The sequence below is a fragment of the Centrocercus urophasianus genome, unplaced genomic scaffold, assembly GCF_019232065.1.
Source record: "Centrocercus urophasianus isolate 14NV4802_14NV808 unplaced genomic scaffold, USGS_Curo_1.0 seq_2, whole genome shotgun sequence".
Taxonomy (NCBI): Eukaryota; Metazoa; Chordata; class Aves; order Galliformes; family Phasianidae; genus Centrocercus; species Centrocercus urophasianus.
In genome coordinates this window covers 16,194,492-16,207,815 of record NW_024884755.1, presented here as the reverse complement: position 1 = coordinate 16,207,815, position 13,324 = coordinate 16,194,492, and the positions used below count along the sequence as shown (strand labels likewise).

The 13,324-nt window shown below is 53.6% G+C and overlaps 1 protein-coding gene across 5 annotated transcripts in view; it reads right to left on the bottom strand.

Annotated features, from left to right (window-relative positions):
- Positions 1-13,324, bottom strand: part of ACSF3 (acyl-CoA synthetase family member 3) — a 40,631-nt gene that overhangs the window by 8,965 nt on the left and 18,342 nt on the right. For 3 of the 5 annotated variants that reach the window (XM_042821308.1, XM_042821309.1, XM_042821310.1), the window contains 2 exons: positions 11,457-11,569; positions 3,127-3,253 (listed from right to left, as the gene is read on the bottom strand). In XM_042821308.1, coding sequence (XP_042677242.1) covers positions 3,127-3,253; positions 11,457-11,569 — 240 coding nt within the window. Of the gene's footprint in view, positions 1-3,126; positions 3,254-3,376; positions 3,869-6,187; positions 6,444-11,456; positions 11,570-13,324 lie in introns of those variants that run through there. The other 2 variants (XR_006169257.1, XR_006169258.1) reach the window with 2 other exon arrangements.

The window sequence follows — 13,324 nt, the reverse complement described above, 5'->3', positions numbered from 1 at the left end:
GCTCAGCACCTTCCTGGGGGCTCAATGCTTTCCTTGGGTGCTCAGCACCTTCCTGGGGGCTCAATGCTTTTCTTGGGTGCTCAGCACCTTCCTGGGGGTCTCAGTGCTTTCCTTGGGTGCTCAGCACTTTCCTGGGGGGCTCAGTGCTTTCCCTGGGGGCTCAGCACCTTCCTGGGGGGCTCAGCACTTCTTGCTGCCTGCAGCAGATGGGGGCACCCCTCAGTCTCCCTGGGAATGGCCGGAGGGGATTCCGATCTAAGCAGCTCTGTCAACAACATGAATACAATACAATAAAAATAATCAAATTCACTCAAATGGAAACGAGAGCTGCAGAGAGAGAGGCAGACAACGGTGTGAACCTGAGAAAATCAAGAAGCAGGGAGTCGCAGTAAATCACCTCTGCAACACCCAGAGTTTGGCTGCATCCCATTGCAGCCAAGATCCTGAATGCACCAAAAGGTCACAGCAGCACCGTGCTGGGTTCCTTCCTGCAGTGCACATGTGTTCCTTCTCCCCACAGCGGGCACATTGGCAGGGGGATGTTTGTGCAGCCTTCCTGCATGCATGGCATTGCCCTCTGGTGCTCACAGACGTGCAGGTGTTGCACAGAGCTCCTTATTCCTCCCTGGGAGCTGCTGGAGCCCTCAGCTCACAGCACTGATGTTCCTTCCTGCCGTGAAGGCAGCGGCCACCTCAGCACTCAATGAGATGCTGTTCTCCTCAGTGAGGCAGTTTCATGGGAGAAAAATGGGTTTTAATAAAGCAGCTGTCCATCAGAAGGAAAATGACTGCTGCCATGGAAGTGTTGGTCTTTAATACCTTCTGAAAAATACACATGCTAGCATGATTTACAGGGACTGCAAGCAGAAAGAGAACTGGCCTGAGGAAAGCACTGGGAAATAAAGGACCTGCAGCAAGAGAAGGCTCAGAAATGAAAGATTCCTTTGTGAGCCTCACGTTGCAGAATGCAGCCTGGAAAGCACCCGGGGCTTCGGGGTTCTGGGCTACCCCCAAATCACAAAGCCAGAGGAGGAAACGAGTCCCGCCCTCGTCTCCGCGCACGCAAACTGAGCGCAGCCCCACAGCGCTCACATCCCCACCGAGAGCAGGGCAGCAGGGCACCAGATGCTGCAGAGCACCGGAGGAACGCACGCAGCGCCCCATCGCGGTGCCACGCCGTGCGGCGCGGGGCTCGGCGCAAGGTGCAGCACGAGCAGTGCCTGCTCTTCCCTTGCAGTAATTACTCTTCATTTGCTGACCCGCTGCTTTTTCAGATTGCCATTAGCGATCAGCAGAGTGCTAAATTACGGCTGCTGTGTGCTCCCCACTGCCTCCTGCTTCGCTCTCTCCAAATCTCCAAGTCCCAGTTGGAGCTCATGGGACTTGGCACTGCCCACCAGCACCGTGCCAAACTGCTTTGTCAGCTGGTGGTGACCCAACCCGGGGTGTCCCTATGGCATCACCTCGCTCTCCAGCAGCCTCACCTCTCCAGCACCGCCAGGAGATGGGAAGAAAGGAAAGGCAAAGAGCAGGGCGACGGGGTGAGGAGAGGATGAGGAGCTGCCGTCCTCCCGGGGCTGCTGTGAGGGTACGGAGCGCTGCTGGCACGCTCTGATGTTCCCAGCCCCAGGCTTTCCTCTCAGCTCAGCCAGCGAAAGGGTTAAGTTTAATTTATACTGATTTCTATTTAATATCATTCTCTCCCCGTAGGAGCTGGCAGCTGTGAGCTGATTGTACTCTCTCATTATGCAGTCTGTATCACTAATGGCCTGTGACAAAGGCATGCCATCTTCCAGGCCTTACCCCCGAGAGCCAATTAAACACACATACTCCCTTCCTGTTTGCGGCGCATTACAATGAAATTAAACTGAATTTCAAAATCATTTTCTCCTAAAGACATCTCTTTGCAATAATTAATGCATGCTATTCCTTTCCATCTGAAATATTCATCAGGAGTGTTGACTAAAAAAAATTTCTGAAGCTGATTGCCCCACACCCAGTGCTGTGCCCACGATGGGATGCCCAGCAGTGGCAAGAAACCACTGCTTCCTCACAAATGGACGATAGATAGCATGGCAAAGAGGGCATCCCAAATCCAGCCCCGTGCTCCTGGGTTGGTGTACTGAACAAAAAGGGAAATGGGAATGTTGGAACTGCTCATGTGTGAAGGTTGGGTGGGAATCAGCCATCCCACCCCCCTTTGAGCTTGTCATCCCATGTTACGAGCTCTCTGCCAGGCCCTGCTGCCCCAGCATAGCTTTGGGTAGGGGCAAAGCACTGTTGGCAGAGCATAACCAGATGTTTTCAAGACATTAGATAAAACCTACCAAGGATCCACCTGCAATACATGTGATTACTATTGGAGTATTACCTTCTGGTGAAATCTGATTTGAAAGAATCAAACACCAGAGCTGTTCCCATCCCTGCAAACATCAAAACCGTTTCTCACTCACGGTCAGATAAGAAAGGCAGATCCCGAGGAAAAGAAACACTCCCTTTGAATTTCATAAACACAGCACATAACAATAAAGCCAGCCTCAGATTCAAAACAAAAGGCCTCTTTATTGGGAGCTCTCTTTATTCAGAGCTCTCTTTATTCGGAAGCCGCAGACTTTTCACTTACAACAAATTCAGAATGCAACGTTCTGGCAGTTCCAAAACCTCCTTCCTGATCTGCTCCCACCTCAAGGTCTCTTCCAGGGATTCCTCCCCAGAGAGCTCAGCTTCCCAGGCATTAGGAATGAAGAAGGGAAATCCCATGGAAACCTCCAATGCAGTGGCAGCTGCTGAGCCCCCCCCAGTCACACCCCCAGCCCATACAGGTCCAGCTTTGACACCAGCGGTGGATGAGAGCAGAGCTGCCTCAGGGATGGGCATGCACTCCTGTGGTCACTGATGTGACACCTGCTTACCCTCAGCTCGATCACAGACTGCTTCCAGGCGCTGAGGTGGCTGAGTCCCCACAAAGCACAGCCCTGCATATTGCATTTACAGCCAGCAACCCAAAGACGCTTTGCTCCTTGGCTCCAATGCAGGGCACCCGGTGAGGCCATATCCCATTCTCCACCCCCCCTCCGGGGGCACAAGCACAGCTCCTGCCCCCCTCCTCAGGATGCAGTACAGTACCTGTCCTGAACCATCCATCGGGTGTGAAAGCCTCTCTGGTTTCTTTGGGCCTGTTCCAGTACTCACGGAACACCGAGGAGCCACGGACCAGCAGCTCCCCTTCCTGCCCTTCCAGACCCGGAGTCACCTGGAACAGAGAAAGAGTGACTGCCTGCATGAAATGGCCGTGGGGTAGAACGCTGCCCGTCAGTTCACAGCAGCCCCTGTCCCACCCCAGAACACTCCTCCCTCCCTGCAGGTCTCCCCCATCCCCACCTGCTGCCCTGGAGCAGCACGGCTCACTGCATCCCACTGGGATTCTGCCTGCAAACTGCTGAGGATGGGAGCAGGAGGCAGAGGGACGAGGCACACTCCTGTGACTGTGCCATACTGCAGCCTGCTGTGTTGACAGAGAGGAAGCCTCACTTTCCCAAACTGTCAATCCAACACTGTTGTTTTTTTTCCCAAGGAGGTGGCAGGAAACACCATCTGATTTGTTCTCAAGGACACACAGTTCCTCTGGGGCTCACTGCGAGGCAACGGTTTCAGCGCCAGCCTGGTGCCCTGCAGACCTGCACTGGCAGGTTTTCTATAGCAACAAAACGAAGATCCTGCTGCGATGGAAACAAGAGAGGTTACAGACCTGCCTGACACGGCACGGTGTCTCTCACCTCCTGCACGTTCATTGCTCTGCAGTTACAAGGATGCAAGCGGGCTGTGAGAGGAGGCATGGCTGCAGCACTGCTCCTGGCACTGCGTTAACCTTTGCAGGGAGAATGTGCAAAAACACTGCTGAGAGAGAAGGTCACTGCGAGCTGCTTGAGCACACTGCTCTGACTCTGTGCAGGGAGCACGCACTCAGCAGGAGCACTGAGCCACTCTGAGCTCAAGTTGCAGCAGCTCAGACACAGCTGGGATGCTGAAAAGCAGCAATGCAAGAAATGCAGCCACCAGGGAACGCGGCAATAGCAATGCTGGAACAGCCAGCAGGATCACAGAGCAGGACAGACTTCGCTTTTGATGCAACCAAAGCTTCTCTAACAGAAAATGTTTAGAAAGATGCTTCCAGGGCACAGTTTTTGTTTCCATGGACTTCTTTCTGATGTCCTGTCTTGCAGGATGTGCTGATCTGCACAAACAGCCCAAGCACTTCTACAGAATTGCCATTTCCTTCAATAGCTCTGTGTGTCAGGAGCTGGGCTGAGCCCCCAGAACACTCGTTGTGCCCTACCCCCACTGCCTGGGATACAAAGCCCATCACTGCCAACGAGGGAAGTTCAGTTGCACAGTGATGTGGTAAGGATGGTGCTGGACCACAAGTTCAGCTGCACATCACCCAGTGGGCAGCACAGACCTCAAACCCACCAGCAATACTTCCCCCGAGGGCAATCCCATCCCAGCCCCTTCCAGCAGACCCCTGTGCCTCAGCTGGAGACAGCAGTTATCTGAATTCCCCTCACATCACAGCATTTTAATGACTTGTGCGAGCTCCAAAGCCAATCTCCAGAGCTATCAGGCTGCCTCTGACTCCATCGACAGGGCTTGGAGGGGAAGGCAGAGGTGAGTGCCCCAAGGACCCGCTGCAGCTGTCCTGCATTCCTCCACATCACCCCATCTGATGCCTCCTGCTTGTTGATGTGAGCACGACATAAATGGGCTGTGCTGAGAGCCCGGTGCCCGCTGTGCCCCCAGGAAGGGTACAGAAATAGGGCAGCCCTGGGCACTGATCCTGCCCTGCCTGCTGCTCCTCCTGCAAACCAAATCTTGAACGGGCTCCAAGCTTCCCGTCACATCAACTCGCATTTTGGCAGAGGCTCAACCCACATCTTATCTAGAGCAGCGCTCCTTGGCAGCAGGCACCTCCCTGTTGTGTCACTTAATGATGTTATGGCTGGCTTGCAAACAGTAAAACAGAAAGGCCGTGACGTTATCTTAATAGGATTCTGCTTGCTGAACTCCAAATGTCACCAGTGCTGCTCCCTGATGCAGCACAGAGGATGCAAAGCACCCCACTGAAAGCAGCTTGAGAACGGCATGCATTGAAACTCAGGGTTTGAGGCTTCTCTCCACTGCACCCAACCCCTGCTAGAGCCATACACAGGTAATGCAGATGCTGCAGCAGCACACCTAGCTGTGTTTTTGCCTATCCCCATCAGATTGAACAGGCTGCCCAGGGAGGTGGTGGAGTCTCCTGCTCTGGAGATGTTCAAGACCTGCCTGGATGCCGACCTGTGCGACCTGGCATAGGGAACTGCTTTGGCAGGGGGATTGGACTCCATGATCTCTGGAGGTCCCTTCCAACCCCTACAATTCTGTGATCTCAGAGGTACAACGTGTTGACACGCTGCAAGCAGCTGCTGAGAGCACACAGCCACTGATAGCACAGCCAGTTCTCCAAGTGCCATATCTGAATGCACCTTTCACCAGCTTTCATGCATTGGAGCAACCTGAACAGCAGCTCTGGTGCCCTGCAAGGCTGCTGCCCGGCAGCGCTCTGCTGCACGACGCACTCAGTGAGTCGAGGGACACCAGATGAGATTCCATTTTCCACGCATGAAAAGAAGAGGGTTGTAATAAAGCCTCGGAAGGAATCACTGTGGGTGATGACACAGTGAGCATTTTGTCTGCTTCCAGGTTACCTCTCTCCGTGCAGGCAGTTTGTAAATCGCTGGGAATCCCCGCTTGGCACGCAGCCCTGCGATTTGTTCAAAGTGGCCATTTGTTTTCTTTGTGGTCTCTGAGATGTGCCATCCCCCTGTCCTTGGGGAGCAGCAGGAGAGGAGTTTCTAATGGACTTTAATGGAATCAGCAGCTTTGATGGGGCAAGCTGACAGCGGCGTGCCGTTCGCTGGGATGCGGGGAAACACTGCAAACGCCTGAGCAGGAATATTCAGAAGACAAAGAGTGGAAGCTGAAAGGCAAGGTTTGAGAGGAGAGGGAATGACATTATGTTAGGCCAGCAGAGGTGGGAGGGAGGCAGAGGAGCTGTTAGGAAAAGCAGCAGTTCACTCCGGGAGAGGCAGCGCAACGCCACAGCCACGGTCAGTGGGGAACATTTGACTTCTGGCAGCCCCTTCCTTACCCTCAAAAGAATTGCCTGGACCTCTTTCTGGGGCAGAACCGCAGGCTCAGAGGCTGCAAATCAGAGCATCCTCTCTTAGGAGGGAGCCTACAAAGGGATGTCACACGGCTGTGAAGCAGAAGAGCAGCGCTGCCCAGATGGGGGGCTGGGACGGGGCAGCGCCCTTCGTGCCCTGCAGCTCTTGCACCATTCTCCTTCCACCTTTCTCCATTTGCCTCTTCCTTCCCCAGCGCTGCATGGGCTGGCACCAGTGCTGCTGCAACAAGGAAAAGCAAAATCCTTTACATCTGCAGAGAGGAAAAATGGTTTCTGCACCTCTGCCACGGCCGGTGCTGTGCGTCTCAGCTTGGAAACGCTTGGCACTTCTCCCCACCTTATAAATAAGTGATCACTGTAATCAAAAATAATTAAGCAACCCAGCCTTTTAAGTGACTAATAGAAGACAGTAATTGATACGTGTGAGGTTTATGGAAGTGACGGATCCCTGTTAGCAGTTCTCAGAGATGTAACTCTGAGACAAACTCTGAAACAACCAAAAAGCAACCATACTAAGCATGGAACACCAAGGAACTTACAGCTCCCCGATCCCTGGCACCAGATTCCCATGCAGCCCAATTTCCCATGCACATTCATAATTAAAAGGTCCCTGCTAAGCTGCATGCTTGTGTAAAGGCATTATCCCTCCCATAGCTCCGTGCCCTGCAGAAGGCAAGCAGGAGGCAATGCAGACAACAAGCAATTTTCCTCCTGCTGGAAAGAGGCACATTTCTGCTCCTCAGAGACACGGTACAGAGAAAGGAAAAAGAAAACAATCCCAAAACACCCAAACCCCAAGCCCAGACTGTAATCTACAAGGCCACACTTCACATCTGCTTTTGTAATGTTACCTCATATAAAAAAAAGGCTGGGAAAAACACAATCAATTTACTTTTCATTTTGGAAGGTTGTAGATGTAAAAGCAGGGCAGCTGCACAGCTGGAAGGCTGGCTCTTATTTTCACAGAACCCAACCCTACACTTAACAGCAAATGCTGCTCCACCAAAACCAAAAGTGCTTGTCGATATTCTTAGGCAGCACTGATTTTTAGAAGTTCCCAGGCTGATTAACTCCAGCTGATCCCAAAAGAACCACAGAAAGAACCCACATTTGGGGACGGTCAGTCCCCCCCGCAGCCCATCCACGGACCCTAACTTCTTGATTTATATGATCTCCATAAACCAGCAGTGTCACACACTTCCAGGAATGCCAGCAGCCCTCTGCTGCTCTTGTTTGGAAGCCTCAGAGGTAACAAATGAGGCGAGATGTCAGCACAACTCACGCTCCCCCAGCATTGCAGGAGGACCCCCAGCGCGCATTGGGAGCGCTGAGAGGCAGGCAGAGCACAGGCAAGGATTCAATTAGCATCCCACCTTCGGTTCATTTGCCATAAGCCTCACTTAAAAGTCGAGGTCAGAGGGGCTGCTCTGTGCTCTGACTGCAGATGCTGCCCGGAGCCTCTAATTGCTTCCTGCTGTGAACCCACCCCAGGCAGCGCTGCCTCCTCTCCTTGGCTGTGAGCTCCCTGAGGCAGGCGCTGCTCCTTTGCCTCCCGGCTCTGTGCCTCAGCATCTTCTCCTTGGGAAGCACCTCCAAGACGTGCTGCAGCCTCCAGCACCCCGAGGGGGAACTGATGGGATGAGACAGAATTGTAGGATGATTTGAGTTGGAAGGGACCTCCGACAGCCATCTGATCCAACTCCCCTGCAGTGAGCAGGGACACCCACGGCTGCTTCGTGTGCTGCACAGAGAGGGGATGAAATCTACCTCAGCCGTCATGGGAACAGAAAGGAATCCATCTCTTGGAGAACCGAAGCCTGGTCAAGGGGACCACGGATGGCTATCCCAAGGCAGGGAGAAGCCCAGGGTGAAGCCCTTCCCCTGCAAAGGATGGGAGATGAAAATGGGAAGGCAGGGGATGAAAGCCTGAACTGATAATAAAGAGATTAACAGACAGCTTGAGGGTACTGTGACAAAGGTCAGCCCAAAGGAAGCGCTGGTGGAAAGAGGTTGTTCTTGACAGATGGACTCAACGTGAACGTGCAAGGAAACAGCCAAGCAGGCTCCTGGGAGCTGCCTCTGTGATAAGAACACCTTTCAGCTGGGGAACACTGGGATGCGATGCTAATGTAATCTCTGCCTCCACCTTTACACCTAGGAAAGAGAAAAATACAGCTACGGCCACCAATCAAACACCAGACAGAAAGAATAAAGGCGTATAAATACCAACGAGAACGCAGTCAGTGACTGTGCTGACTGAGAAACAGCCCAAAAGCCCACTGAGGTCATCCAACCCAGCTATCAGCCCATTCCCACCGTGCCCAGCAACCAGCTAAAGGAAGACCTTTCCCGGCAGCCCGCTGGGCAGATCCCAGCAGAGCAGGGGTGAGGTGCAGCATCCCAGTGCCCTCTGCCTGCAGCACGCAGGGCGAGGAGCTGGCAGCCCCACGGTGCAGCACGCTGCTGGCAGATGGCAGAGCCACGGGGGGCACGGGCAGGCGGGCAGGAGGGGCTGGTGGCTGCGGGGAGGGACGGCCGCCTCCGAGCCGTTTCCCGTCCAGGACGACAGCTTGCATATGGATAAACAACGAGATAATTACAACCTCGAAGGGAGGGGAGAAAAGCCCATGGCTGCAGCGTCCTCCTGCTGCCAGCTCCTGCAGCCCACCACCCTGCACGCTCTCTCCACAGCCTCATCGCAGAGCAAATTGCTGGCCATAAAAAGCCCTGGCTAGAGTGCTGCGTTAGGTACAGCTGTGAAACCGTTTATCTATTGATAGACCCCCATTGTCAGGGAGTGGGGTTTGGCTTTCGTGCGAGCGAGCAATCTGGGAAAGCAGCAAAAAAAAAAAAGGAAAAAAAGAAAGAAAGCCAACAAAAATGACAGCCCCAAAACCTCACAACCAACAAACAAACAAACAGAGAGAGAGAGAGAGAGAGACAATACCCAGCAGCTCCCTGGGCTTGCAGGCCGCTGCCAGCTGGGAAGCTGAGCGTATGAAATATGCATCGCACCGAACAAAGCAAACCAAACTGCTCGGTGCTGGAAAGCTGTAACCCTTTCCTGCACACACGGGAAGCAGGAGGTGCTCAGACTGAGCTGGGCTGCCAAAACATGACAGAGAAAGGGGTGGAAAGACAGAGCAACTGGGGGGGTAAGGAGAAGCCTTGCTGCATGCAGGCACTCTGTGATTCCATGTGCTGAGCTGTGAGGTCAGGCGATTTGGTGGGCAGGTTGGAGGTTTGGGAGCTGCTTCTTGCATGGCCTGGAGCAGCCCACATCCACTTATACCACTTCTGGTTCTCTGGGAAGCAGTGAGGACAGCATCTGTCCAGGGTCTCAATTCACATCACTGTGCTCAGGAGAAGGTGCAGCAACAATTAGTGAGGAGAATGCATGGGAAGCACCTGGAACACCTGGGTGAGCTGGGAGTCAGAAAGCACAGGGCTCCTAGAGCTGCAAGGGGAGCGTGTGCATGAAAGGAATCCAACCAAGGGACAGGGGGGAAATGAAGAGAGGAATGAAGAGATCCAGCAAACTTTCAGCTAAGTACATTATTGATCTTCAGGGCGTGCCAGAAACCAGCTCTGCAAATTGCACCAGTCCCCTGCTGCAGGCTCACAGTTACTGGATGGTGACGCAGAAATGCTCCCACCACACACACTCCCTTATTTCAGCAGTGCTATGGGACTGGGACTGGCCCAGGTGTCACAAAGTGTCCCCAAGCTGCTGTCTGCAGGGTGCACAAACGCATCCAAAGGGTGAAAATGCAAAAGCAAACAGAACCCCCCAGCAGCGAGAGGGGGAAAGGTGGTGTTGGGAGGGAGCTAGTGGCTGGGGAACAGCCTGTTGTCAGGAGGGAGCAGGAGGGGAAGGCAGTGACCTTGCGAGGCTCTCTGCAGCTCAGCAAATCATCTCCATGGCAGAAAGGGAGGGCATTGGTGAGTGGCAGCCAAGCCAAGGTGTGAATGCCTCGCAGATGGCCCTGACAACGTGGTCACCTCTCAAGAACAGAGGGATGCAGTGCAGAGAAGTGGGGAGCTGAGCTCTGTGCAGGGTGCTTAGGTCCTGCAGCACAGCCACTCAGTGCTGGTGCTTTTGTTATTATCAGTGCAGCAGTGCAGATGTGCACCACACTGTGTGTGTATGGAGAGAGGTCCCTGCCCTGACAGCCATATAACCAAAGCAGACAGCAGGCGTTTATTGCTGCCAGGAGGTGTTTATTTCCTACAGGGGAACCAGCAAGCCACGATGTGACATTTGGTAATTTTTCACAGCGTCAACACCAAACTGTGCAGAAATGCCCAGAGAAGTGATGGGGCCTTGGATGCACTTATCGCACCCAGGAGAGCTGCACCATGTCCTGCTGTCACCTCCCTCCCTCCCTCCCTCCCTTGGGATCCCTCAGCCTTGACACTCCCACACCACAGCTTCCATAACCTTGAACTACAGAGCTTGAAGTCTCAGTGCTCTCCTGTGAGGGAGGCAAGGAAATATTTACTGATCCCTTCCCACAAGCCAGGGGGCACGGGCAAAGAAAATGGGATGTGGGGCTGTTCAGTGGCACAGGCAAAGAAAATGGGATGTGGGGCTGTTCGGTGGCACAGGCAAAGAAAATGGGATGTGGGGCTGTTCAGTGGCACAGGCAGAAGGACAGGACACCAAACAAGGACAGCCCCAGTGCCACGGAGCTCATTTCTGTGCTGAAACCCAGCCAGATGGCTCTTGGGCTGCTGAGTGCTCAGACGGTGTCCTCCTCGTGTTAAATAAATGCCACTGCTGCACTCCCCCTGCTATGAATTATTAACCAGGCAGGCATGCAGTGTGTGCCAGCAGCAGCAGCTCGGGGCAGGAAGGGCATCAGGTGGGGCTGTGTGAGTGTGACTGCAGGTGTGAGCACTGACACCAGCCCGTCACTCGCAGGCAGTGTGCCAGCAGCAGAGCTGTGCTGTGCCACAACTGCTGACACCATTGCCCGCAGCCCTTGTGCCTCAGCCCATACCTCCCAGCCCACACAGAGGGTTGCTGTCTCTCAGATGATGTGTGGGAGGACCACATTCATGGGGTCCATAATGCACTGTGGGCAGGCTGAGCCATAAAATGAATGCGAGAGAGAATCACGTGGCACTAAGCTAAGCTCCTGGGAATAACAGTGCGACCCCAGCCCTGATCCCCGGGGCTTCAGAGGGCTCTGAGAGTGAATGAAGCAGCAGAAACTCAGCTGAGTGCTACCTGTGTGCCGTGCTCATCTCCCTGAGCGTGGATGGTGTAGGAACGGCCACCACCTCTCACCTTCTCGGTGGCAATGCGCACCTCCACCCCGGGCAGTGGGGTTCCAACAGAACCTAGGAAGGAAAGGGAACACGACTGAAACAGTGGGCAGCAAGAAGCCACGGATGCAGCAGATACAGATCCAGCAGAGCAGCTGCTTTTCTCTTCTCTCAGTGGCATCTGCAGACTGTGCTGGCGCTGAAGAAGCTCCTTGCAGGGGGGTTACCCTTCAGGAAGGCTTTGATCACGTCCTATGTCTGCATGCAAATGTCACTGTGCCATATTCCATTCGCTGAGCAGGCAGGGCTGGAAATGCCTGGGAAAACAAATGTGTCTGCAGCCCTGAGCAGTCTCCCTTGGACGGCTCTTGAAGGCACTGGGACAGCTTCGTGGCACAGTAATGAAGCTGTTTTGCACCATGAAACCTACATGAAGATGTGAAAAGAAGGAGCACAATGATTGCTACAGCGGCTCACTGCTTCTCTATAGCTTGAACCTGACAGAGAAGGCAAAGGCTTACCAGTGTCAACATTGCAAGAGATTATCTCAGTTTTACGAGACATCAATACCCTGTACACAAAGCATCAGAGGAGAAAAGCAGAGATCAAAACCACAACATTCTTCCCCAGGTTTCAATTTTCAAAGCCAGGCAATGTGGCACAGTGTCACCAACAACAGCAATTAAGCTCCATGACAGTCCTGCAGCCCCCACACCTGCAGCACCCCCATCCCATGGTTTAATGCACACCCCTTGCAGTAAGCAGAAGGCACACAGGAAGGGCAGCTTTGCTCCTGTGACCTCAGCCTGTTGGGGGGCTCCAGGCACAGCAGCAAGCAGGGCACTGGGGCATCTGCTGGCTCAGCGGGTTCCCTGCATCTCAGTGGCACATGACAGCTATCAGCACAAGATGAGGCTCATGGCTCTCGTCCCCTTGAGCAGGGAGCTGCCAGCATGCAAACCTGCATCGGGCACAGAGCAACCTGTGGCTTGGGAAGGCTGGCAGGTTGCACTGGTAAGTCTGCTCTTTATTTTGAGCTGATTGATTTTTCCACCTGGAGAGCATCCAGTCGTCGTGCTGGTGGTGCTTTCTAATTGGGAAGTCCTTACAGTGGGGGTGTGCAGGACCAGGAGCCTTCCCCATTATCTGGAATTCAGGGGTTTGAGTTCAAGGTGCAATTTCCCTGTCCCACTCTCATTCTCCTAGCCAAGCCCTGGAGGTCTGGTACCTGTGACACCACGATTTGGTGCCTGCTACATTGGTCAGTTGCCATGGAAATCAATATGTCATGGTAGCTCAGATTTATGGCATCCCTGCAGGATCAGCTAAGAGCAGATGGGCTACGAGGGAGTGAGATTTTATTGCAGCAAAACTACCCTAACAATTAACAAATCTGGCAAGAAATAAACAGAAAGCTACGTGGCAGGTCCGTGACATGTGTCTGTTCAGCTTGAGACTGCCTCTGGCATTTAGATCAGCTACTGCAGGCAGCCAGGTCCTTTTCCTGCCACAGGGCTGCTCTGACACAGCCCAACTCACTGCCAGAAGCCCAGGACAGGGGCCTGCAGCAGAGCAGGAGGGAGAGGTGTGCTCTGCTCTTCTCACTAGGAGCTGAGGAGCCACTGAGCTGCCAGGGAGAGGTATTTATATATTTTCAGCAGAGTTTTGTACCTGCCACGAGACTCCAAGAGTACTCAAAGGAAGCTATAAATCACGGAATACAAGCCAAATGTTTGCACATCAAGCTTGCCAAGGCCACCTTCTAGAATTCTACGGGAACGTTTTCTCCCGTGTGAAAAATATCTGGTGCTGATAGCCCCAAACCTGGCT